The sequence below is a fragment of the Cervus elaphus genome, chromosome 19, assembly GCF_910594005.1.
Source record: "Cervus elaphus chromosome 19, mCerEla1.1, whole genome shotgun sequence".
Classification (NCBI taxonomy): Eukaryota; Metazoa; Chordata; class Mammalia; order Artiodactyla; family Cervidae; genus Cervus; species Cervus elaphus.
The window spans coordinates 3321772-3349502 of record NC_057833.1 but is presented as its reverse complement, the minus strand read 5'-3'; the positions used below and the strand labels follow the sequence as shown (position 1 = coordinate 3349502).

Below are 27731 nucleotides of genomic sequence, written 5' to 3'. Positions count from 1 at the left end.
TTCCTTCTGCAAACACGCTCAGGGTTCCGTCCTGAGCGCTCTAACTCAGAGGAAAATGACTTATTTTAAAAAGCGGTGAAAGCATCGCATTCCTTTGGCACAGGAGGAAGACCAGCTCAGCTCCTCAGCCAGTCGATCTTTGTTTATTGTTCTCCAGACAGTAAACCACTATTTCCACATCGACAAGATCCTGGGCTGCGTTTCTGTCCGAGTCCTGGCTCCTCATGAATATGAACTGAAGGGCTCTGACCCAGAAAGTGGTAGGTAATCTCGAAAAAAAAAAAAAAAAAAAAAAGACAGGTAGGGGGGAAAACAAAACAAAACAGGCTTGATGTAATTCTACACTCTTGAAATCTCCTGCAGGTTCTGAGCAGGGTAGAATGGGGTCTCGGAAATGCGGAAGCTGCCTGAGTAGTTTGCTGATTCCTCTTGCACTTTGGAGTATAATTGTGAACATATTATTGTATTTCCCCAATGGGCAAGCTTCCTATGCATCCAGCAATAAACTCACCAACTACGTCTGGTATTTTGAAGGAATCTGTTTCTCAGGTATCATGGTAAGTGTAACTTTGGAGAACTTGGGATTGCTGAAGGGGAGTTTTTACTAAGAATTAACTTGTTCCTAGTGAAAATGATGAATCATGGGAAAATCATTCTATGAGTCCTGGGTTTGGGATTTGGAAGATGGATGGGGATAAAAAGGCAGGAAGTCTGTGAGGACTTGGAAGGTAGCTTTGTTTTCAATAAACTGCTTATTTATATAGCTTCAGCAATGCAGGAAATTAGTCCTATTAAAAGTTGGTGGGTCGTAGAAATATGTCCTCATGAAAGCTGTGGACATAATATTATGTCCTCATGAAAGTTGTATATGAACTTATGCTATTTAATCTCCAGTAGCACTGCCCTTTTCCAGAATGGATTTTCTGTTTACACTCATGGTTTCACTAGCTTGGAGGGGTATTGAGACCATGGAAAAGGCATAAACTTGAAGATTCAGACAAACTTGAGTTCCAGCCTAAGCTCTGCCATTTGTGTCATGAGACTTTAAAGCAAGCTACTCGATGTCTTTGGGCCTCTGTGTCCTCATTTGAAGAATGTGAATGATGACATTTACTTTTCAGGGAAATTGTGGGGATTAAATAAAATCTCATGTACGAAATGCCCAGGATAGAGACTGACATGTTGTAGGCAGCCAGTGACTATTGTGATTACTAATACTGAATGAAGGATGGGCCATACCATCATTAAATTGTCTGACATTATACCCCTAATGATAGTGGGTGTTTTTGAAAACTAAATCAAGGTATCTACAGTAAGAATCCATGAACGTTTTCCTGATGACTTTGTGCTGTTTAAAAACAAACTGGTAATAAGTCACGTTGGCATTTCAGAGGAAAAGACATTTTTCCTGGTCATATCATTTCTAAAAACTCCCGCATGGTGTGCTGTAACTTTCCTACGCTAATAATAACAGAAAAGAAAATCCATTGTAGTCTATCTCTACACCTTTGTGGGTGTTTAATTTTGTAATATTTGAATAGCTATGCTGAAAAATGGTTTCATTTAGTTACCACTTTCACATTAAATTAATAAACTTTGAATTATTAATACCCAGTACTACTGCAGGTGCTATATGCTAGGTATATAATCGATGTTCATGGTGATATTATAAATAAATGTAAGCCTTTTGGAGATATGATATGATATATTAAGGTCCGTGAAAATGCTTGTCTTTTGACTCAGTGATCCTAAATCTGAGAATTCGTTCTGAGGAGGTAGTCCAAAATAAGGAAAGAAACGTATACACAGATGCCTATGGCAGCACGATCTGCATGCATGTACTCAGTCACCTCAACGGTGTCCGACTCTTCGCGACCCCATGGACTGTAGCCCATCAGCATTATTTACAATAGCAAAAAGCTAGAAGCATCGTAGTACAGACATGGCCAAATAAATCATGGTCTATTAATTTCATAACTGATGAAAGTTGTAATTACGAACATGTAACAACGTGGACAAGTGCATATTATTTTGTGTTAAGGAAAATAGATATAACAAAATTGTGAATACATTATGGTTGCAGCTATATAAGATACACACATATGGGAATAAATAGTTAAAACACGAGAAAGTGGAATTTTTGGTGATTTTCCTCCATTATTCTTGAGTCCTCTGTACTGCAGTTATACTCGACAATAAAAAGAGAAAGCAGTTTCTCTTTCAACACAGAACATGCCTGTGTTTCTGCTTTGACACAGGACTCCAGGGTTTAGGTTTAATTATTTCTAACAGTATTGTAACGAAGCTGGTTTTGGCACCTAATTTACTGTGTCTCATCTTGCCATTCTTTCTCTCAATACATAATTGTAATAAACAGGAGCTTTGCAAGGCATTATTAAAGTTAAACCAGAATCTCTTTGAAACTGTGATAACTAATGGTGTTGAAAGAAGGGGAATATAGGACTAACTTTTGCTTATAGTCCATGTAAAATTAAAAACTGTGAAAAGAACCTATTTTCTATTTTTCACTGTTTATGACTTCTTGAAAAATACTCTTTCAAGAGCAAATCCTTTTAGGAGAAAAGAGAGGAGTATAGATAAATAATTAAGTGCATAGATAAATAAATGATGGGCTGAAGGAATTTGGAAACTGGGAATGCTCACTCCAAGCAGTAACATAACAATGGGCTAACTCTGCTGCAAGATTCAGTACTGAACAGTGGGAGAAAAGGATAGGTGGAGAATTTGCCAGAAACAATTCACGACTCATACTTGGCCAAACCAATAACTGTAATATAAAGAAATCCATGTTCTTTCCAGAACTTAAATCTTTTGCCTAAGATATCAAGAGAGGGAAGTAGAATACACTGAATTTTCCCAGTTTGTTGATACAGGCAAAATACGTTGGAAAATTTGAATCTGAGATGATCTGAATGTACTTTTCTTTGGATTAAGAGATTTAGTTTCAGATTAACCATACTTTTCACCTGCCTTCTCAGAGGGCAGAAAGTGGAAAGAGGATGGAAAATGCCAAGGTCTGGAGGATGGTTTTCCTTTGTTCTACAACCGAGTCAGTAAGAAGTGTAGGTTTGCTACAGAGAATGGTAATCTCATGTCCATATTATTTATTCCTACTTAATCATTGTTTCTTTAAAGTTTTGTTTATTTATTTTTAAAATTTTAGTTATTTAATTTTTACTGTGCCAGTACTCTTGCCTGGAAAATCGCATGGATGGAGGAGCCTGGTGGGCTGCAGTCCATGGGGTCGCTGAGAGTTGGACACGACTGAGCGACTTCACTTTCACTTTTCACTTTCATGCATTGGAGAAGGAAATGGCAACACAGTCCAGTGTTCTTGCCTGGAGAATCCCAGGGACGGGGGAGCCTGGTGGGCTGCCGTCTACGGGGTCGCACAGAGTCGGACACGACGGAAGCGACTCAGCAGCAGCAGCAGTGCTGGGTCTTCTTGCGACGCGCATGCTTTCTCTACTTGTGGCAAGTGGGGGATACTCTCTTGTCGCAGTGCATAGGCTTCTCACAGTAATGGCCTCTCACGTTGAGACCCACGGCCTTAGTTGTCCTGGGCCATGTGGAATCTGCCCAGAGCCAGGATAAAACCCATGTTCCCTGCATTGGCAGACAGATTCCCAACCGTTAGACTGCAGGGCAGTCCAATCATTAGCCTTTCATAGTTGATAACCATGATAATAATAGCCAATATTTATCAGTCACTTGTTATAAATCAAGCACTCTATTTAAAATTTTACATGCAATACTTTATAATAATCTAAGGAGGTGAGTTCTCAGCACCATTTTATAGGAAAGGACTCTCAAGTTTACACAGCTATTAAGTGGAAGAGCTGGGATATGAACCCAGATCTACCAGATCCCAGAGTCTATGCTCTGAAACATCGAGTTCTGGTTATGAGCTTGAATGCAAACTGTATTCCATTTCTTATATTTTTTCTCTTCCTTACTATAGATGCTTGTAGTAGCAGCAGTTCTTCTTATATTGGAGAGTGACAACAACTATAAATGTTGCCAGAGTGAAAACTGCAGCAAAAAATACATGGTAAGAGCAAACAGTATTTTGAATACAGTATTTGAATACTCAACTGAGAACAGTTGAGTGGGCTCTGACTTTCTTTCCTCTCACTCAGAAACACAAGGATACTGACACTATTGTACCCTTTCCATGATCCTTTCATTTCAGAGTCCAAGAGTTTCCTTCCACAAAAATTATCTTCCACTTTGCATACACTTTTCCTCCACTTTTGTTCTGCTTATATTCTTCTAGAAATTCAAGATTTAAAGATACATGAAGTTAGAATATAATACTACCTCTTCCTAACTGGGTTTCTGTGAATCTATTTTTTCCCTTATCAAGTTTACAGAGGCTAATTTACAAACAGTAAATGGCTTCAATTAAAAGTGCAAAATTCCATGAGTTTTGACAGTTAACTCCACCCATGAAACTACCATCATAGTCAAGAGATGGAACATTTCCATCATCCCCAAAAGATTAGCCTTTAATCTGCTTTTTATCATTATAGATTAGTTTGTATTCTATATAAATGGAATCACAGAATATTCATCTTCTGTGTCTGGTTCCTTCCAAGCAGCGTGAGATTTATCCCTGTATGTATTATGTACATTTTTAAATTGGAACTTTAAAAATAATTAAAATAGAATCAAGAAAGAATAATACAACCACATTTTCTAAGCTTATGCTCAACAAGAAGGTGCTGGGCTCCTGTATTTCCACCATTATCCAACTTCCCCTCCTCATGTTCATTATCATTTATTCATATTTGCATAACACTTCACAGTTCGTTCACATTTACTCAGTGAATTATATTATTGCTATTCCTTTCTTATAGATAAGTCACTTGTGACTCAAAGAGAATATGATTCATTAACTAGGAGGAGCTTTACCAGAGTCTTGGAGGCATTCTTTGCAACAATAGCTGTACACAATGGCTGTACACTGCAATGATCTGGGAGCTTGGTGTTAGAATCCCACCCCCAGAGACCCTGACTTAGTTGGTCCCAGGTGCAATCAAATTTAAATGTGCAGACAAGATTGTGTGGCTTGCTTTCCTTGACTGTTGCTTTTGAAAGATTGAATTAGCTGTTTAATTTACCACTGTGGCTCTTGTGGAGGTAGAGTTAGAAGACTGAAATATGTTCCCTCTGTGGGTCTGTTTTCTTAACCGATTGACTCAAACAACCCTCAGTTACTGCTGGTATGATACTACAGAAAAATTTTCAAAATTGTTTAGGTGAAGCAATGGATTCAAGTAAATTTTAACGTATGATACTCAGGAAATTTCTAGAAAATAAATGTTTGTACCATTAAGTATCTAATAAAAATCCATGTGGTCAGTTTGCCTTAACTCATTATTACCATCTCCAGCACAAATTGATGCTAGAAATAGTGTAGCGTTTTGATACTGTCTTACAATTGACATTGCATGAGACGACTGGCATCTCAGCAAGAAGAGCAGGAGGAAGGGAGAAAGAATTCCTTGGATTCCCTGCTTGGTTCTTTCAAAGTATGATCTAGAATAGGGATCCCAACTGATGTGCTCCCAGACGCCAAATATTTGATAAAGATGAAATATGCGAGGCTGTAGACTTTAGAGCAAATTTTGTGTTTAAGGAGGAGAGGGGACCGCTGCTCAGATCCAACCAGTGGTTACCACTGCAACACTGGGCAGTAATTCTCAGCTTTCAACAGGAAGTGGAAATATACAGTTTTTAAGTAGCACTTACAATTATAAAATGTTGGCAATTAATTCTCATTTAAACACATCTTGCAGGCCAAATTTGGGCCTGAAGCAGTTTGTAACTTCTGAAGCTCTAGAGTGGAAATTTAGGTCAGCCAAGATTTATTTTGTAGAGGAGAAGGAAGTTTTCCTCAGCCCTCTTAGGATCCCTGGTTGGGTCTGAGAATTAAACTGATGACAGATTAACGTGAGAAAAAGCATACAAATTATACTGAATTTTTACATGTATATGGTGATTTTCATAAGAGAATGAAGACCTGAACATGTGACTAAAGCAGCAAGCTTCTGAACTTTTTAGACAAAGCAATAAAATTGTGAAGAATGACTAAGACAGATTTGGGTTAGGATAGAGAAAGGTGAAGAAGTAACTAGGAAGACAAAGGTTTATTAGTACAGATTTCTTGACCCCAAATTTCAGACTCTGGTAATAAGAATGTTTCCTCCTGGCTCAGAGATGGTACCTCTCACCTGGGTGTTGTATGACTTGTTTCAGGGAAGAGGGGTGAGAGGGTAGGGAAGGTCTGAGTGAACATTCTGCTTCTGTGGTCTCCTCAAACTCCTTCAGCTTAGGATATTAATGTGCCAAGGTGCCGTATTTTGGGGTAGTGTGTCCTCAACCCCATTATTCTTCTGTCTGAAACTTCCCTGAAGAAGTTTCACAGTCCAGAAACTGAGGGCATAAATTGTCCAATAACCCAATGAATCAGTCTCTCAGTCCTGGGCACTCGCATGAAAAAAAAAACAAAAAATTAATAGCTAGAATGAACTATGAACTCAGTTTTTGAGTCCCGAGTGTGGCCAGTTGAGAAGGTTTCTAACTGAGAAGTCTACTAGTTGCTGAAACTCTGAGTCAGATGGAGTGAGAGCTGGGAAAGCTCTGACAGAGCTTTCTGCCTCACAGCTTGAATGTCTCTGGAAAAGTCATCAAGGGTTCTGCTGAACTTTCTGAGAGCTTCACACAGCAGCAGGGACTGATTGCCTAACATGAGCTATTGTGGTGTTTTCTCTAAAATTTATATCAAGTTGCCTAGCTTTAGCTTGTCCAGTTTTAGAAAAGGGGGAGTTTTAGTTCTTAATGATTCCAAGTCAGAAGAAGGGTGGAAGAAAAATTTGGAAACCTTAATCTGGGGAATTGTAGCCAGAAATTGAAAGAAACTAAAAGAATTTAGGATCCAATCCAGTGCATAGGTGGATAATGAAAACTCAAAGACAATGAATAAGACTAGAATCTGATATCCAAAGTTTGTTATGATTTTCCAATGATTTTCCATTTTTTTCTATACAATCACCCTCATTTCTATCAGAGACAGCCAAAGACTAATTCATTTATGAAATAAGTCTAGTTACATTAAACTTGGCCTGATTATTTACATAAGTTCAGCAAGAATAGTGATGACCATATAGGCTCTTTTAATGTCCTCTTTGCTGGAATTTTTCATAAGGAACCTCGGATGAGACTTTTCTAATCCTCTCCCCAGGCTAGGAAGACAAGCCAAGGATTGCCATCAGACTTTCTGTAAAATTCCCATAGATTTGAGTTAATGTCTTTCTTCTTTAGGTCCCCCAAATATCGTGAGATTTCTGCACCTGCCAGGAAGTGACTTTCCTTACCCACCTGCTAAAGCCGCTGGGAATCCTGTAAGCAAGGTACCAGGCCACTGTTTCCAAGGGGCTTCATTGGCTCCACAAAGTCAACCTTAGTTCCTTAAAGTTGTCTGGTCACATATAATTCCATGCACATTCTCAAACACGACATTCTAGTCAAAGCCTTGGTAATATAACCAAGGTTTCCAACTGTGTCATGTTAAAGAAGAGCAGATTCTTATTGAACTTATGCAAATAATTATATTGCCAGAAAAATAAAAATAGTCACTAAGAGTTTTCAAATTTTGGAGGGATCAGGTAGGAAGATAAAGTAATTATTTCATCTTTGTTCATAAAGGTATACTTTACCAAATTGCTCTAAGACATAGATAGCTGAAGAGAAAAGAGAAAACAGTTTCCTTAAATATGGAGAGCAAAACATTAAGGAACCAGCAGTATTTTAAAGAGAAAGTAATAAACAATTATAACTCATCAGTTCCACGTACTTAATTTTTCTTCTGCATGACCTTGTGTTAACCATTTTATGGATCCATCAGTTGTATAAGAGTTTTGGAAAGTTTTACTCAGTTCAGTGATATGCTGTTAAAGTTATCACAAACCTGTACTTGTTAGCATTCTTTCTATGAATCTCCTTGAAAATAAACACTTCTGCAAAAGCATCAGAATAGAACAATGACTCTCTGTAAATGACAAAAGTCTTTAAAATGGCCATGGTCAAAGACCTGATGAGAGTTTTTGTGTGCTTACTTATTCAGTCATGTCCAACTCTCTGGGACCCTTTGGCCTGTAGCCCACCAGGCTCCTCTGTCCGTGGAACTTTTCACGCAAGAATACTGGAGTGAGTTCTCCTTTTCTCCTTCAGGAAATCTTTCTGGCCAAGGACTGAGCCCACATCTCCTGTGTTGCAGATGAATTCTTTATCCATCGAGCCATCAGGGAAGCCCTAATAAGAGTTTAACATAATACAAAAGACAATAAACTTTGATTATTTCTGAGACATACAACATTTTAAGATAATAACTAGAATCATGACTGATAACATTATACTGGGGCTCCCCAGGCGGCACTAGTGGTATAAGAAGACGCCTGCCAATGCAGGAGATTCAGGTTTGATCCCTGGGTTGGGAAGATCCCTTGGAGGAGGAAGTGGTTATCCACTGTAGTATTCTTGCCTGGGAAATCCCAGGGACAGAGGAGCCTGGCAGGCTAGAGTCCATGGGATCAGAAAGAGTCAGACATGACTGAGCGCACACACACACACATTGTATTAGGACATACTTTTCTAGGAATGCCATATAATTCGTGGAACATTTACATTAGTAACACGCACCCTACAAATATAACTTAGAAAGGTTAAAAATCACTTCTTATTTGACAAAGCTTCCCATGTAATTTAATATATCAAGTAAATCTAATTATTCTCTCCCTCTCCTTCTCTCTCTTTTTTTAAGGAAAGAGAAAATATTATAGAGACGTTTCACTGGTCCTCGGAAAATCCCAAATTTAGTTGGAGGTCAAAAAGACTTTAGAATGTGATTTTGGGTAAATTTGTCAAAAATATCAAATATTAATATGATCACAAGTCACTGTGAAACAATACTTGTGATCCATTTCACTAAAGATAAACAATTTCAAAGGTAAATACAGAAAGTTACATAGTTGTAAGACAAAACAGACAAACAAGCAAAAACCTTTGACTCTAATGAAGACTCTGTTGCCTTAAATAATCAAAGATGTGGTAAAAACAACATGAAGCCCAGGAAATTATTTTGATAAAACACAAAATCTTTGCTTCTGGGTAGATTACACAAAAGGTTAAACACCTTTCATGATTTCTAATCAAGAGGAGACCAACAGTCCAATAAAATTTGGAATAAGACCCCATTCTAGCCTTCCAACCATGTACTTTTGACACTGGGGGCTTGCCAGGTGGCTCATTGGTGAAGAATCTGTCTGCCAAGCAGGAGACACAGGTTCCTGATCTCTGGCCCCGGAAGACCCTTTGGAGAAGGAAATGGCAGCCCACTTCAGTATTCTTGCCTGGGAAATCCCATGGACAGGAGAGCCAGGTGGGCTACAGTTCGTGGGGTTGCAAAGAGTCAGACACAACCTAGTGAAACAACAACAACTTTTCAAGCCAAATTGACGGCATAAAATTTCCTCTCTCTCTCTTTCCAACTCTCTATATTCAGCCAATTTGTCCTTTTTTCTCCTCTTCCACTTTCTGAAACAACCAATTATTTTATTTGGAATTACTCTTTTCCCTTAACAAAAACTCATCTCTGTAACTCATACCTTTAATCAAAAGCACATCCCACTTTCCTTCCATACAGAGTCATTCCTTTATTTCTTCTAGTAACTTTGATTGAGTAGGCTTTGTGAGTTGGTGATGGACAGGAAGCCTGGCGTGCGGCAGTCCATTGGGTCACAAAGAGTCGGACATGACTGAACCAAACTTTAATTATATATGTTAATTAGAATTCTTAACCTTTAGAAAATTTAATTTTTAGTGTAAACTAAGAAGCAAGCAATTATGAACTGTTACATATCAACATTCTATTGATTGGAAAGTTTGTGAGTATATCATATTATGTCATAATTTCTGGAATTATACATTCCCTCATAATATTAATACATTTTTTCAATGTGGCACAAGACGTGTTCACCTACAAGCTCAAATGTTTTTATTTCCACTGTAATAGGAAGAAAAAAGCAAGCAAACTTATGTTCAGTAATTAAAGTTTCAGTATATCTTATTCAGAAATGATCTAGATATCTAATTAATTTCTATCACTTAACTTATAACTTTAAAGTTTCAAGTTAGCAAAAAGATTTAGGAAGTTTTTTGTTTTCTTTTGCTGTATATCTCAGCTGTGACTAATTTATTTTTCAACTGGAAGTTTGTAAATCTTAATCTCCCTTAATCTTCCTATTCGGGGAGGAAGCTATTTTAAAGTAGACATTTTATAAAACATAATTAGTGTTGAAAAGTTTATTTACAAACTTTTATCATACATTTATTTAATTCACTTGTTCTTAATCATGCTTAGGTTATTCATAAAAATTTTATGAGACGCTAGACAAAGTTAGCTATTATCTTATTATTTTTCTGGTTGACAAATTTTATAACATATATATATGAAGCAAACATAAGAATCATAGAAACAAAGCACCTAAAAATTAATCATACAACTTCTCTCTCTTTTTTCTTAACTACTGTGCTCGGCAAACATTAAACAATTCACTTTTTTTATTTGTTTTGGTTTTAGGCTGAATTTATAGTTGTATCATCTCAAACATCTAGTACAGATTAGTATGGTTGTTTCACCTAGGTAGAAAAATATTGTATGACTGCATTATATTTAATGCTGACAACTCTAAAGACATGCCTTTTAAAAAATTTTTCAACAATTTAAGAGCTAGCTTTATTGATGGGAAGTTGCTATATAACACAGGGAGCTCAAGCAAATACTCTGTGACTACCTAGAGGGGTAGGATAGGGGAGGGGTGGGAGGGAGGTTCCGGAGGGAGAGGATATACGTGTACTTATGTCTGATTCCTGTTGTTGTATGGCAGAAACCAACATAACATTGTCAAGCAATTTTCCTCCAGGTAAAAATAAATTTTTAAAAATAAGTAAAAACTAGCTTTATTTACCAGATTATTCCAGATCAAGACTGAAGCTTTGGATCGGTTTTTATATTTTTGAGAGTTTAAGTAAACTTAACTTTATCTCTACATTAATTTGAATAGAACTTTGAGAGATTTTACAAATTAATTTGGTGATACCATTGGGAGGTAGGAAAATATTGTACAACTATAACATAAACATATTTTTAAAATTTTTATTATTTTTAAAACTTATTTGTTTTTGGCCATAGTGGGTCTTATTCGCAGCGCATGGCTCTTTGTTGCTGTGTGAGGGCTTTCTCATTTTTTTCTCATTTCTTTGTGGTTGCTCATGGGCTCAGTAATTGTCGCCCACTGCTTAGTTGCCCTGCGGCATGTGGGATCTTAGTTCCCAGACCAGGGATTGAACCCATGGCCCCTGTATTGGCAGGTGAATTATTAGCCACTGGACCACAAGAGAAGTCCCTATAACATACACACATGGAAGAAGCAAGCATATGGGCCTATGTGTGTCCTAAATCGCTTCAGTCGTGTCTGACTCTTTGTGACCCCATGGACTGTAGCCTGCCAGGCTCCTCAGTCCATGGGGATTCTCCAGGCAAGAATACTGGAGTAGGTTGCTATGCCCTCCTCCAGGAGATCTTCCTGACTCAGGAATGGAACCTATGTCTCTTAAGTCTTCTGGTTTGGCAGGCGGGTTCTCTACCACCAGCTCTACCTGGGAAGTCCAAATAAGCATATAGACAGACACAAATAGAGATCTTATAGCTTTTGTTTTTTAAATTCTAGCCATGTGTCAGGTACCTTAATACAAAACTCATTAGTTTACAGAAGAATCCAAATTTTTCTATAATTCTTCAAGTGCAGATAAAACAAGTTATGGTTTTCCATTCTTATATCCAAAGCTTTTTACTGATACCAGCAGAGATCACTTTTAAGATTTGTACCTGCCTTTGACAGGTAAACTTATGGGGACTGTGGGCTAGATTTTGAGTCAGGAAGCTTTCATAATAGCTTGATTTTTTTAGGTCTCTTCCTTTTTTCCCTTCAACTCAGATGGTTGTGAACAGTGGTTTAGCTGTCTCCTGGGATGTTTACATTTCAATGACATGGTAAGAGTAACCTCTGAGGGACAGAGAAAAGATACAGGTTTCTCTCAGATGGAGTTTTAGGACATATTTGTCTATTATCAGAGGACTGGGGTAACCCTGCTTAAATTTTTTCTTCTTTTTCTTAAGTGCAGAACTGTTCTGTTTCCAGTCTTTCATAATGTCTCTTATAACTGTTTCTTATTTTTCATAATTTCTGCCAACATCTTGTGTTAGAAGAGGCTTGGGGATTGGTAAGGTTTGGTGAACTTTTGGTTTTACAGCTGCATTTCTGGTTTTGTAAAGACTCAGTTTGTAAGACAAGGACAATTGCATTTTCATTCCTTGAAGAGTTGATTTGTAGCCTGAGTGACAGCAAGAGGCTGACCTGCCCATTAGACTACATTATCCTCAAGTTGTTTCCTTATATCAGGGGGACGATTTCCAGCTATGATGCAAATGGAAATATCTCTATGTTCTAGATTTAGATCTGTGTGTGTTTGGAACATTTTCATAAATCATTCTACAAAGCCTTCCGCGTGTTTTCTTTTCCTGTGAGTTCAGAGCGTTATTGCCACTTAGGAGAGAAAGCTTTTTTAAAAGAGTTTCTATCAATCTCTGAATATCAACCTCCAATTCAGCCAGCTTCTAACCATACAGCGTTTTAAAAAAACATTTCAAGTGTTTAAACCAAAGGTATACTTATCAAGTGACTCAAAGTCAGCACTTGAGCATGGGCACAAATGTGAAAGCTGCTCAGTCGTGTCTGACTCTCTGCGACCCCATGAACTATAGTCTGCCAGGCTCCTCAGTCCATGGAATTCTCCAGGTCAGAATACTGCAGTGGGTAGCCATTCCCTTGTCCAGGGGATCTTCCCAACCCCGGGATCGAGCCCCAGTCTCAAGCATTGAAGGCAGGTTCTTTATCGTCTGAGCCACCATGGAAGCCCATGGGCACAAAAGATGTCCCTAAATAGCGTATAAGAGATACAGCCTTCTAAGATCCAACACCTCTTCCAAAGATGGCTGTTGGGCTACACCCCACAGGCCTACAAGCTTCAAGACAGAGGAGAGCTCCTGGAGTCAGCAGCTGAGACATTAGAGATTTAAGGGATGGGGGCCCTTACACCCTTGAAGCAAGGTCCTGAGTGACACTCCCCCCATCCACATGCAGTGGACGGCAGGCAGGATATGGTGGCAGTCTTCACTCCCTGGGGTGGTGGGGGCGGGGGAGTTTGCCAGCTATAGTGGAATTTATGTCAGTTGGCTCATTAGTTACCAGGGAAACCATCAGAAGGGCACGCCTCTCACTGGTCTTTTAATAAGAACAATCATTAACTGAGGCCTGAGGCAAGTACATAGGATGGTCAGTGTAGGTGAAGCAGGCGCTGGTTGGACAGGAAATGTACAGACAGCAAAAGAACGGCCATCTTGAGGGGCCTGACTATACAATAGCCAAAAGAAAAAAGACTTAGACAATCTCTCCAAAGAGCAGTTGGGAGGATGCTAGCCACAAATTGGGCACAATCACATTTCTGTACAGTCATACTTACAGGGCTTACAATCTGACATTTGGCTGTCTGCAAAAGCAGGAACTGACATTTGCATGCCCCGGTGGGCAGAAAGCCAAGCCAAGTTTTGAGGACACAAAACAAGAGACAATCAGGGAAGCAATACCTGTTTTTAGGAGGGAAAGGATCAATAACCAATTCGGGGACTTCCCTGTTGCTACAGTGGCTAAGGCTTCGAGGCCCCAGTGCAGGGAGCCTGGGTTTCATCCCTGGTCGGTGAGCTAGATCCCGCATGCTGCAATGAAGAGCAAGGACCCCGTGTGCTGCAACTAATACCCAGCATGGCTAAATAAATAAATAAAAATAAATATTAAAAAAATAACCAGTGAGTATCCCAAAACCAAATTGTAATCAGAGTCACAATCTCAAAAACTAATTCTTACAAACGCTTTTCTCCTGCCAATCTGAATCTGGAAAGGAATGGATCTTTATCACCTTTGTCCATCTGGCCCACCCAGGTAGAGATCTAAGAAACTTAACTCAGCAAGAATTCTTCTGCCAGCTTATGTCAGAGGTCTAGGGTCTCTGACTACAACCTCAGGATTGAGCAGGGTGTCCTCAGGAGATGGCGCTCCATGGTGGGTGACAGAAACTGTAAGAAAGAAAAGAAGTTTTCCTCCACCTTTTGAGGGTCCCTAACTAGGTCTGAAAATTAAACTGACAAAGACAAGTTGAGAAAAGCATACAGATTTTATAAAATATTTCTGTGTTTTGGTGAGACTTCCACAGGAGTCTACACAAAAGAATGAAGACCCAAAGATAAGACCAGAGTAGGAAGCTTCTATACCTTTTAGACAAAGAAACAACAATAAATTTGCAGAGAATTGGCAAGTCGGAGGGGTTTGGGCTAGGAGTCCTAAATGGTGAAAAAGTACCTCGGAAGGTAAGGTTTAGCTTAACAAGTTTACACAGATTTCTTGTCCCCAAATTTCCAGTCTGATGGTAGGAATGTCTTCCTTCCTCCTGGTGCAGGGAGGGTGCTTTTCACATGGGAGTTTTATGACCTGTTTCAAGGAAGAAGGGTGAAAACGTGGGGGAGGTCAGATAGAGTGAACTTCCTGCTTCTGCTGTTTCCTCAAACACCTTCAGCTTAAGATATTAATAGGCCAAGATGCCATATATTGGAGCAGCAAGACTTGAACCCCATGACCTTCTTGGTTGCTATCATTGCCTCTGTGGAGTGTCATTTTCTGCCAACATTCTGTGGGTCATTATCTTTGGAAAACAAATCTTGGCCAAAGAACAGCACTTGAAATAGTAGATAATGTTTCGATCATATTGTTCACTTTTCAAATAATTTTTATATGCATTCTATCCTTTAATTTTTGAACTAGCCCTAGGTGCTATAACCATCTGCATCATCTACATTTTATAGAAAATTAGACTGTGACTCAGAGAGAGTCTTATTCCCACTTTATTTTGAGACTACTTTAATTGTGCATCCTCTCATTAGAGTGTAATCTATATATGTATACATATATATGTATTATGCTATGGTTGCAACTTCTGCAAATGAGAAAATTCTCCACTTATCCTTTCAGCAAACTGCTTAAGGCTACATTTGGTAAATAAGGAACTCAGTCTTTCGAAAACATCCTTCTTCCTTTTTCAAAGATGGCTTTGATGAATAGGTAATATGTTTTACAAAGTATAAAAGAAATCTACAGCAAAAATAACTATTTGTTTCATCCTATGAGGAGGCAAAACTCTATTATAATCAAGATGAGAAACATAATTTAAAAAAGTTTTCATCCTATGTGAAGCTGCCAATGAGATCACTAATATCAAATAGGAAAACAAAACATAATTGTTCTTTCTTTCTTTCATTTTTTTTTTCTTAGTTCATTTTTCTTTTTTTTTTTTAATTAATTAATTTATTTTTTCAGTGGGTTTTGTCATACATTGACATGAATCAGCAATAGATTTACACGTATTCCCCATCCCGATCCCCCCTCCCTCTTTCTTTCATTTTTAAAATACTTTCTTTTCTGATTTTCCATAATTATCATGTATCATTGTTCAGTTCAGTTCAGTTGCTCAGTCATGTTCGACTCTGTGACCCCATGAATTGCAGCACGCCAGGCCTCCCTGTCCATCACCAACTCCCGGAGTTTACCCAAACTCATGTCCATTGAGTTGGTGATGCCATCCAGCCATCTCATCCTCTATCGTCCCCTTCTCCTCCTGCCTTCAATCTTTCCCAGCATCAGGGTCTTTTCCAATGAGTCAGCTCTTCGCATCAGGTGACCAAAGTATTGGAGTTTCCACTTAAACATCAGTTCCACCAATGAACACCCAGGACTGATCTCCTTTAGAATGGACTGGTTGGATCTCCTTGCAGTCCAAGGAACTCTCAAGAGTCTTCTCCAACACCACAGTTCAAAAGCATCAATTCTTCAGTGCTCAGCTTTCTTCACAGTCCAACTCTCACATCTATACATGACCACTGGAAAAACCATAGCCTTGACTAAATGGACCTTTGTTGGCAAAGTAATGTCTCTGCTTTTTAATATGCTGTCTAGGTTGGTCATAAGTTTCCTTCCAAGGAGTAAGCGTCTTTTAATTTCATGGCTACAGTCACCATCTGCAGTGATTTTGGAGCCCCCCGAAAATAAAGTCAGTCACTGTTTCCCCATCTAATTGCCATGAAGTGATGAGACCGGATGCCATGATCTTAGTTTTCTGAATGTTGAGCTTTAGGCCAACTTTTTCACTCTCCTCTTTCACTTTCATCAAGAGGCTCTTTAGTTCTTCTTCACTTTCTGCCATAGGGTGGTGCCATCTGCATATCTGAGGTTATTGATATCAATGTTACATTCACCAAATAATTCTAAAGAAAGAAATATAATTTGAGATAACTTGTTCCAAAAATCACAGGTCTTTTCTTCTCATTTTTAATGATCTCATCTTTTGAATTTATCAACTGGCTTCTCTATGTTTTTGTTTGGCCATCCTACTCTCACTTGAAATCAACATTTTTAAAACTAAATTAAATTTTCTCCCTAACCAAACTACATTTATTGACATCCCAATTTCTGTCTCTTTTTCATTCAAGTCCCAAACTTTGGAATTTTTTTCAGCCCATCTCTAGCTACTCATTGCCTCTTTAATGTCTTTCCATCCAGTGCATGTCTTTGTCAACACGACTTGACGTTTTCTCCACACGTAATTCTTCTTTGGGGCTCACTCACTTCTGGTTGTTAGGCCACCCTTGTTATAAGAAGTTTCCAAAATAATTTATTGGCTCATGTCATTTCCTTGCCCAAAAGCTAATTCTATGGCTTGTTGGGAAAAGGGCTATTTCAGGGCTACATGCTAAGTTGCTTCAGTTGTGTCTGACTCTTTGCGACCCCACGATCTATAGCCCACCAGGTTCTTCTCTCCATGGGATTCTCCAGGCAAGAATACTGGAGTGGATAGCCATTCCCTTCTCCAGGGAATCTTCCAAAGCCAGGGATAAAACTCACATCTCCTGCATGGGCAGGTGGACTCTTTACCACTAGTGCCACCTTGCAGATCTAGGAATACCTTGTGCCGGAAAGCAAGGATGGGCTCAAGGATGACAGGCATATATCCAAGGGCCCAGGGATCGACGTGAAGGGCTGCTCCTACTGGTCATATTTGGGCTGTTTGAGCACCTAAAATAATAACAATTATGAGTTATAACACCATGAATTAGAAAATCCATGAGTCCACAATAAAGCAGAAAGAGAGAAGCAGAGAAGAGAAACAAGAAATAGAAGTTCTACTGTGCAAAAAAATGACAACTTACAAATGTGTGAAAAATGATAGAATTAGAAAGCAGCATTGGGCTTCCCTGGTGGCTCAGATGATAAAGAAACTGTCTGCAATGCGGGAGACCTCAGTTTGATCCCTGGGTTGGGAAGGTCCCCCGGAGGAGGGCATGGCAACCCACTCCAGGATTCTTGCCTGGAAAATCCCCATGGACAGAGAAGCCTGGCGGGCTACAGTCCATGGGGTCGCAAAGAGTCAGACACAGCTGGGCGATGAAGCAGAGCACATAGTGCAACCACTGATTATGATAATTGGCCATCAGTGAGTATGAGGGTCAGTAGATGCCAAATCCATCCATTGAAATGTCTTTTGGGAACAAGATATGACAGTATCTAAGTACTAGCTTGCAAATTACTTCCTAATTGCAAAGTAGAAAATATCCATTTATAGATCCAAAGGACAGCACTTTAACCAAGAGATCAAATTTAGCATCATCAGTAGCAGTGAGAGGCCCATAATGGACACACACAGATCAAGTGTTCTTGCCAAAATGTTTCATCCAAGTCCAGTTGTGAGGAAACAATCAGAAAACCCCTAAATGTGAGACTTTCTCCAAGAAAACTGGCTGGGACTCTTAAAAAATAATTGAATATCTTGAAAGAAAAAAAGTCAGTATGAATAGTATAGATTAAAGGAAATTAAAGAGATGTAACCTTGTGCATAAACCTTCATTGGCTCCTGTACAAAAAAGTGAAAACCAATTGCCGAGTAATAGAATAAAATTATTCTTGGAAGATAAGTACTGGTGTTTAGGGATGAGATATCCCAATACCTGCAACCTATTTGCAAATGGTTAAGCAACAAAAATGTAGTAAATGTATATTTAGATAAATAAATTGATGTGTGTATAGATGTACATATACCTACAGAGAAGGAGGGAGGGGGAGCAAGCACAAGTGGTAGATGCCACAAGAGGTGAGTCTCAGTAAAGGGCAGTATACTTTCAACTTCTGTGTAAAGTTGAAAAATTTTTAATGAAAAGTTGTGGGAGGAGAGAAGCCACTTGCCCAGAAGGATGAAGTCTGATCTCCTTGACCCAGCATCCAAGGACATCTTTTGCCTGGATCTCCTAAGCTGCATTCACTTTATAAGCTGGGTCGTGTCCCGTCGACCCTGTTTTCCCAGTATCAGCACGATGCCCATTTGGTCTTCATAAACTTCTCCCCTCTACTCCCCTGCAGGAATTCCTTCTTATTCTTTTTACTGGAGTATAATTGCTTTACAAAGTTGTGTTGGTTTCTGCTATACAATGAAGTGAATCAGCTGTGCATGTGTGCATATATCCCCTCCCTCGGGTATATTGAGGCTCCCTCAGCACCCCCATCCCACTCTCTAGTCATCACAGAGTACCAAGCTGAGCTCCCTGTCCTTTATAGCATGTTCCCACTAGCTATCTATTTTATACGGGGAATATTACTCAGCCATAAAAAGGAACAAAATTAGGTCATTTGTAGAGATGTGGAATTCCCTTTTAGAGCAGACCAGTCTACTTAATCTCACAACTTAGCTTGTATAGATCTATCAGTGAACATTGCTCATTCTTTCTACTCAAATGGAAACACTTTGCTCCCCATCAATCCATTCTCACTTGAGTATAAATATGACCATATAGGCTAGCACCTGCTATTTCCCTACATATTCCTATATGTGAAGATATTCAATTATGATCTTAAGAGAAATACAAGGATCATAACTTTTGATTCTTAGAGAATCCACCCTACCTAGGAAATAACGTCTTCAATAAAGAAGTATAGATTGATTGACACACATCTCTTCATTGTATTCATGTATGAGTTGATCATTATTTTGATATCAAACTTCCAGAAAAAAGGGAAGAAATTCAGTAAATTAACTAATTTTCTCTGTGACATGCCAAGGAAATAAGGCTAACACCTGCTATTTCCCTGCATAGTACTATATGTGAAGATATTCAATTATCATCTTCTTAAGAGAAAAACAAGGATCATAACTTTGATTCTTAGAGAACCCACCTTAGCTAGGAAATAACATGTCTTCAATAAAGAAGTATAGATTGATTGATCATATCTCTTCACTGTATTCATGTATGAATTAATCATTATTTTGATACCAAACTTCCAGGGGAAAATAAGGAAGAAATTTAGTAAATTAACTAATTTTCTCTGTGATATGCCAAGGAAAAAAATCATTTAAAAACTTATTTTTTCAGATCAAGTGGGTTTGGATTAAATGTTTCTATTTTTCTGTGAACACTGGTATTGCACAGACTGCACTAGGCTTGGATGAGTAGGGGAAGGTTACCTACCTGATCATTTGCTTACAGTATCCTCTTATCTCATTCTGTGGCACTAACCTCCTTCTGTGTTTAATTTAGACAGTGCTGTCGATGATCTTTTCTGCTCTCGGAATTACTTTCTCTGGATACTGCCTGGTCATATCTGCTCTGGGCCTTCTTCAAGGCCCATATTGCCGTACCCTTGATGGCTGGGAGTATGCCTTTGAAGGCACTGCAGGACGGTAAGGAATAATTCCCTGATTTGGGAGGATATCTGAAAGTCAGGAACACGTGACTTCATGCTCATACTCACTTTCCGTGATCCCTTTGCGGTTCTGTGTGTCTACCTTAGTCCAGAACTTTCTTAATAGTTTACTGATATTCTGACCAATTTGTTCCTACATAGATCATTGTTTATATATCTATTTTTTCCTCCAGTCTTTTAATGCCACATGCATGACAGCATGTTGAGGCTGTCATGAGCATTTCCAGATGAAAGACATGTTTCTGCTCTACTGCAGAACAGCTTCGTGGTTACTGTGGTCTGGCAATTGCTGGAGCTTTGGGGATCTCAGTTGTTCTGAGAGGTCAGTCTTATTTTGTGACCAAGGCACGCTGGAATGTAGACTCTTACAGATGTACAATGGCTTGGCTGGGAGAGCGTCACAGTGCGCTCGGATGGTGTCCGCTGGGGCTATTCCATCAGCAGCCACACAGAGGTAGAACCAGGCAGGATGGGCAGCGAAGTGCGGTCTGAGATCCAAGAACACAGTGGGTGCAGGAGTTTGTGGAAGCAGCCGGGAGCTTACTGAGTGTGTCCTCAAGAAGAGTGCGAGGGGTGGTCTTGCTCTGAAGGCTGGTAGTTCAGTCAGGCGCTGAGGGACCCACGCCTGGATTACAGAATGCCTCGCACTGGCATTGTGCTGGACTCATAGGCCCTTCAGCTCGAGAAGAAGGGCCCAGACAGAGATATATGAGAGATCCACTGAATCTCTCCCTGGCTCATTCTGTGCTCAGAACTCTAACGGAATAAATGAGGGAGGGTCTGTACCTTTCCTTGGGGAAGTTACACTTTCTTCTCAATTCCCCATGACTGGCTGTATCGTTCAGTCTCATCCATGGGACTGCCCTGGTGGTCCAGTGATTAAGAATCCACCTCCCAAGGCAGGAAGAGCCTTCCAATGGCAAGAACTAAAGAGCCTCTTGATGAAAGTGAAAGAGGAGAGTGGAAAAAAACTGGCTTAAAACTTAACATTCATAAAACGAAGATCATGGCATCTGGTCTCAGCACTTCATGGCAAAAAGATGCAAACAGTGACAGACTTTATTTTTCTGGGCTCCAAAATCACTGAAGTTGGTGACTGCAGCCATGAAATTAAAAGATGCTTGCTCCTTGAAAGAAAAGCTATGACCAACCTAGACAGCATGTTAAAAACCAGAGACATTACTTTGCCAACAAAGGTCAGTCTAGTTAAAGCCATGGTTTTTCCAGTGGTCATGTATGGATGTGAGAGTTGGACCATAAAGAAAGCTGAGTGCTGAAGAATTGATGCTTTTGAACTGTGGATTTGGAGAAGACTCTTGAGAGTCCCTTGGACTGCAAGGAGATCCAACCAGTCCATCCTAAAGGAAATCAGTCCTGAATATTCATTGGAAGGACTGATGCAGAAGCTGAAACTCCAATATTTTGGCCACCTGATGCAAAGAACTGACTCATTGGAAAAGACCATGATGCTGGGAAAGATCGAAGGCAGGAGGAGAAGGGGACGACAGAGGATGAGATGGTTGGATGGCATCACTGACTCGATGGACATGCGTTTGAACAAGCTCCAGGAGTTGGTGATGGACAGGGAGGCCTGGCGTGCTGTAGTCCACGGGGTCTCAAAGATTCAGACATGATTGAGCGACTGAACTGAACTTTCAATGCAGGGGACATAGGTTGGATACCTGGTCTAGGAACTAAGATCCCACACGGGTACATGCTGAGTCGTGTCCGATTCTTTGTAATCTCATGGACTGTAGCCCACCAGGCTCCTCTGTCCATGAGATTCTCCAGACGAGAATACTGCAGTGTGTTGCCATGCCCTTCTCCAGGAGATCTTCCTGACCCCGGGATCAAACCCAAGTTTCTTGCATCTCCTGCATTGGCAGGTAGATTATTTACCACTGAGCCGCCTGGGAAGCCCAAGATCCCACATGCCCTGGGGCGACTAACTGACCCACTACTGAGCTAATGCAGCCAAAAGTAAAAGTAGAAAAGCAATTATTTTAAAAAGGAAAACAAAGCTCACATGCATTTCAGGTCTTACATGGTCACCTCATCCTGCTGGAGAACATAATTGCTTCTGCGCCCGTAGTTGCTTTTATTCCAAAGCTTCCACAAGCTGCCACATGCTGTGAGCAGAACTCTCCTTCAGGTCTGAGAACCTAGAAAATTATTTCAGTTTTCTTCTGAACACCTGGAGGAGACACTCCTTTGGGACTGAAGGGGCTCGGGAAAGCGAGCCTTAATGTAGAAAGTCCCAATGGGTACAAGGAGTCATTTTTTATGCTGTCAAACCCTTAAAATTTTCCCACCACCAAACCAAATAAGGCTCCAATTTCAATGTGAAAGTTGCCCAAATCAGTTTTTTTAAAATATTTACTTTTATTTTATGTATTTTTTGGTTGTGCCAGGCCTTAGTTGTCCCTTGCAGGATCTTTGATCTTCGTCGCGGCATGTGGCATCACAACTGGGCCCCCTGCATTAGGAGCTCAGAGTCTTAGTCACAGGACCACCAGGGAAGTCCCCCCCACCCCAGACTGGCTATTTGTATGTACATTTATTCAACAAATATTTATTAAGCACCTACTATGTCCAGGCCTTGGATTAGGTGCTAGAGAATCAAAAATAAATCACACAGGTTCACTTCCCTCTAGAAATTCACACAAACCTAAGAGAACATTCTGCTGAGATGACAGCCTTGGAGCACAGGGCTTGTATGCTTGTGAATCTAGGTTCAAGTCTCCCCATCTTCTACTTACAAACTGTATGGCCTTAGACAAATGTCTGGATATCTCCGAGACTCTGTAAACTGGAGGTAATAATCATTTCGCATAATTGAAAATTAAACAGAAGTGAACTTCCAGATGTTCAAACTGGTTTTAGAAAAGGCAGAGAAACCAGAGATCAGATTGCCAACATCTGCTGGATCATCGAAAAAGCAAGAGAGTTTCAGAAAAGCATGTATTTCTGCTTTATTGACTATGCCAGAGCCTTTGACTGTGTGGATCACAATAAACTGTGGAAAATTATGAAGGAGATGGGAATGCCAGACCACCTGACTTGCCTCTTGAGAAACCTGTATGCAGGTCAGGAAGCAACAGTTAGAACTGGACAAGGAACAACAGACTGGTTCCAAATAGGAAAAGGAGTACGTCAAGGCTGTATATTGTCACCCTGCTTATTTAACTTATATGCTGAGTACATCATGAGAAACACTGGGCTGGAAGAAGCACAAGCTGGAATCAAGATTGCTGAGAGAAATATCAATAACCTCAGATATACAGATGACACCACCCTTATGGCAGAAAGTGAAGAAGAACTAATGAGCCTCTTGATGAAAGTGAAAGAGGAGAGTGAAAAAGTTGGCTTAAAGCTCAACATTCAGAAAACTAAGATCATGGCATCTGGTCCCATCACTGCATGGGAAATAGATGGGGAGACAGTGGAAACAGTGTCAGACTTTATTTTTTGGGGCTCCAAAATCACTGTAGATGGTGATTGCAGCCATGAAATTAAAAGACGCTTACTCCTTGGAAGCAAAGCTATGACCAACCTAGACAGCATATTAAAAAGCAGAGACATTACTTTGCCAACAAAGGTCCATTTAGTCAAGGCTACGGTTTTTCCAGTGGTCATGTATGGATGTGAGAATTGGACTGTGAAGAAAACTGAGTGCCAAAGAATTGATGCTTTTGAACTGTGGTTTTGGAGAAGACTCTTGAGAGTCCCTTGGACTGCAAGGAGATCCAACCAGTCCATCCTAAAGGAGACCAGTCCTGGGTGTTCATTGGAGGGACTGATGTTGAAGCTGAAACTCCAATACTTTGGTCACCTGATGCGAAGAGCTGACTCATTGGAAAAGACCCTGATGCTGGGAAACATTGAGGGTAGGAGAAGGGGACAACAGAGGATGAGATGGCTGGATGGCATCACCGACTCGATGAACATGAGTTTGAGTAAACTCTGGGAGTTGCTGATCGACAGGGAGGCCTGGCGTGCTGTGATTCATGGGGTCGCAAAGAGTCGAACACGACTGAGCGACTGAACTGAACTGAAAGCACAAATTGAATGTGATAATCTGTCAACATGCCAAGTTTTATTATTAAAATCATGGCTTTGCATAACCTTCTTTACCATGTAATGTCTTCCATCTGATAAGTGGTGGGCAAGTTCAGCCATTGGCATCCAGACCAGTGAGGATCCTGAATCAGTCCCATTCAACAAGCATTTGTTGATCTTTGCAATATGCCAGGCACTGCCTTAGGCCTTAGATGTGCCTGTTCAGAGATGGATAAATCACTGCAGTGTTCTCACAGTACACTATTTAGTGAGGAACTAGATACACAGATATAGCTGTGGATATATTTATAACATAATGAAGTAAATGCTGTGTTAAACTGTGTATAGAGATTGTGGAAAGAATGAACACCAGGGCAAACTTCTCTGTTGCTTCCCAGATCCTGCCAGTGTACTATTCCTGCTAGTGCCTCACTCTGTTTATGCAAGGAAAATAAATAGAACCATCTCCTAGGATAAAAATAGAAATCTTGCAAGTCATCTTCCTTTAAGGTGTTGGATGATCTGTGCAAATGATAGACTGGGAACAGTCTAGAGAAAGGATCTTGAAGTGATTATCTTTCCCAGTACCTGAGACTGAACTAGGGCTAGGAGGGTGTATGAAGTGGCTCTTGGGAAATGATCACAGGAAATTACATCTGCATCATGCTTTATAGATTCCAAAGCATTTCTACATTCCTCTCATCAAATATTCACAATAACCCTAGGGTTAGGTATTTTACACCCATTGTCCAGATCGAAGAGGTAAAGTCCCTAGCCCTAGATCTTACAGATTCAGGAGTTCTGAGTCCATATTCAGTACTGTTTACCACTTGAGACATCCATTAGCAATATCAAGAAATTTTCAAGATTGCCTCTGAATGTCCCAAAACACTGAGAAAAGGAAACGAAGAAAGGGAAGAAGGAGAGTTACGTGTCACTTGGCTGGCACCAAGGTTGCCTGAATGGCTGCTTTGGGAAAAATCATCTTGTTATTAACAAGATATTTATAAACAACTCTGCCCTGAAATTGGACTTGATTGTTTTTCTTCGGGGGATTTTTTTTTTTCAATTTTTTTGAGGCGATCAGTTTTTGTTTCAATTTAGTTCAACAAAGCGTGTCACATTTGGAGAAATACTAATGGCCATAACTGACCTGGAAGTGGGCAAAAGTCAGTCAGGATAATTCAGCGTGGTTTTAAGATTATCTTAAAGTGAAGATGGTTTAATCCTCAGAATCCTGTGCTTAGCTAGATGAATCAAACCGCTGGGTCTTTTGCATTTTCCCTTCATAAGCTCAATCTTCTTAAAAGCTGCAGAACATACAGTGGACCCCAGGCCAGCAGCATCACCTGAGAACTTAGAAACACAAAGTCTCCAGTCCCATCCAGACCTTCTGAATCTGAAGTTATGGGCTGGGGCCCAGGAGTCCACATTTTCACAAGCCTTCCAGATAATCGATGTATGCTCAAATTCACTCTTTTCCAGTGGCTCAGCAAAAACCTGCCTGTAATGCAAGAGACACAAGAGACTCGGGTTCAGTCCCTGGGTTGGGAAGATCCCCTGGAGAAGGAAATGGCATCCACTCCAGTATTCTTGCCTGGGAAATCCCACGGACAGAGGAGCCTGGCAGGATACAGTCCATGGGGTCGCAAAGAGTCGGACACAACAGAGCATGCATGCTCAAATTTAAGAACCACTGTTACAGAGGACTTTGGGACCGAGTATAGGAATAACTAGCATCCTTTCTCTTTGCTGTCTTACCACCTGTTATTTTATATCCACTGCTAGCTCAGCCCTGTTCCTGAGAGCCCAAGCTAACTTCGGGCTCCTAGGAAATGGTCAGTCTCTGCCTCTCTTGGTGTTGACATGTGCAGCTTCTCATTGCCGCTGAATTCATCAGTATGCATCTTGTCTCCTAAGTGAATTAGAATTGTCTGAGGCATGATCACCATAAACATAGTCCAGTGCTGTGCATACCCCATGTTCAATATTTATATTTGATAATTTGACAGATTAATTAATGTTGAATAACATTATGTTTTTAATCATACACATTAATTTCCCAAACATACAACAACTTGCAGCCTTCTTCCTTGGACCAAGTCTTTAGGCTTGGCCATGCATCATTTGACAAATGCCTTCTTCTCTCAGTTTCCTTACAGATTCCAGAGAATGGATTCAGTGCCTGGAACCCGCGCATGTAGTGGAGTGGAACATCATCTTATTTTCTATTCTCATAGTTCTCAGTGGGCTTCAAGTGGTTGTCTGCCTCATCAGAGTGGTCATTCAGCTGTCCAAGACCCTCTGTGGAACCTATTCAGTCATTATCCAGGTAACAGACCCCCCACTGGCATCTGTCCCTCCACGGTCCAGGATTCAATGTGTCTTGCTGAAAGACTTTTTGGAATTGCATCATTTTCCTTCCATTCCTACTGCCCTCATCTTTACTCAGCCTCTAATATCTCAATTTTTTCTTATATTCCAGTCTGTCTGTTGGCTTGTCTAAATGGACTGAACCAAAGGAATAATTGTAAAATCACCTTCTGTGTTCCATGGTGAAAACAACACGTGTTTTGAATGAGCAACATTTCTATGTAGAAATAACTCAAAGCTCAAATAAATCTGGCCATTCATTGAGAATGTCCCTGTTCATAAAATTGTTGAAGGCTCACAACCTAATCCCAGTGAAGTAACTTCTCTTTTGAACGCTGCTACATTCAGCTATTCATAATAATCTTTCTTTATTATGGAGTTATTAGTGGTTTTGAAGAAGGGAAATATGTCTTTATCCTGTTGAAATGACAGTACTTCTGTTTCATCTGCTAAAATATTAATGTTAATTTAATTATGGTTGAAACTGCTAAAACTATTCAGCAAGTTCAGACTAAAGAGAAATCAAGAATGAGACATCCTGCATCTTGTTTAGCAACATATAATAGTTAATACCTTTTCTAGTAGTTTCAAATAGATATTTTCTAGTTCTAACATGTTTAGAATGTAAACTATAAACTTAAGTTGCTACTTGGATTATGGATCATTAATCAAGTCAAGTTTACTCACTTTGTTTTTCTTCATTTTTTATAGCCTGGAATCATTTGACAAGGACAAGAATGTTTTTCTTTATCAAGATATGGCCATCCACCTGTGTCTCCTGAATGGACTGGAGGGTCACATTCAAACGATGTTTTTTTCTCTCCGGATGGTGTTTGCTGTCCTCACTGCAATGCTGTCCTTTTAAAAATTTTTTCAAGGCTATGTGTGTCAGGATCTTCAGAAATGTTCATATCTTTTTGATCAAATAAAATCAAATAAAATCAAATAAATCCAACTTCAATAAACTTCACTCTGAAAATAAATAAGAATACAAGATAAAACTTAATGCAAACATATATATTTGAACATCACTTAATATTCTGGAAAATTAGAAATACCCAGAAAATAGAACTTTATGGAAAGGATTAAATAAAGCATGGTACATTCTTTGTAATATGATATAAAATGATGTTTTAAAGATAATGAGTACTGGGGCCTTCCCTGGTGGTCCAGTGGTTAAGACTCCAAGCTCCCAGTGCAGGGGGCAAGGGTTTGATGCCTGGTAGGAGAACTAGGATCCCACACATTGCATGGGGCAGCCAAAAAATAAAAAAATAAATAAAGATTATGAGTTGTACTAGT

The 27731-nt window shown here is 39.8% G+C and overlaps 1 protein-coding gene across 2 annotated transcripts; it reads left to right on the top strand.

Annotated features, from left to right (window-relative positions):
• On the top strand, positions 1-27543 carry TM4SF18 (transmembrane 4 L six family member 18). 2 transcript variants are annotated; one of them, XM_043874950.1, is made up of 6 exons: positions 1-264; positions 364-557; positions 3983-4072; positions 19832-19974; positions 26208-26388; positions 27141-27543. In XM_043874950.1, the coding sequence occupies exons 2-6, from the start codon at positions 381-383 to the stop codon at positions 27153-27155; spliced, it is 606 nt and encodes a 201-aa protein (XP_043730885.1). In that variant the 5' UTR covers positions 1-264; positions 364-380; the 3' UTR covers positions 27156-27543. The 2 variants fall into 2 exon arrangements, with proteins under 2 accessions (XP_043730885.1, XP_043730884.1); XM_043874949.1 differs by having other exon boundaries at positions 5-260.
• The last annotated feature ends 188 nt before the right edge of the window (positions 27544-27731 follow it).

Coding starts and splice junctions, on each gene's coding strand:
- TM4SF18 (XM_043874950.1), top strand. CDS start 381: ATGGGGTCTCGGAAATGCGGAAGCTGCCTGAGTAGTTTGCTGATTCCT. Junction 4,073..19,831: donor ACTGCAGCAAAAAATACATG/GTAAGAGCAAAC, acceptor TGTTTAATTTAG/ACAGTGCTGTCGATGATCTT. Junction 19,975..26,207: donor TTTGAAGGCACTGCAGGACG/GTAAGGAATAAT, acceptor TTCTTCTCTCAG/TTTCCTTACAGATTCCAGAG.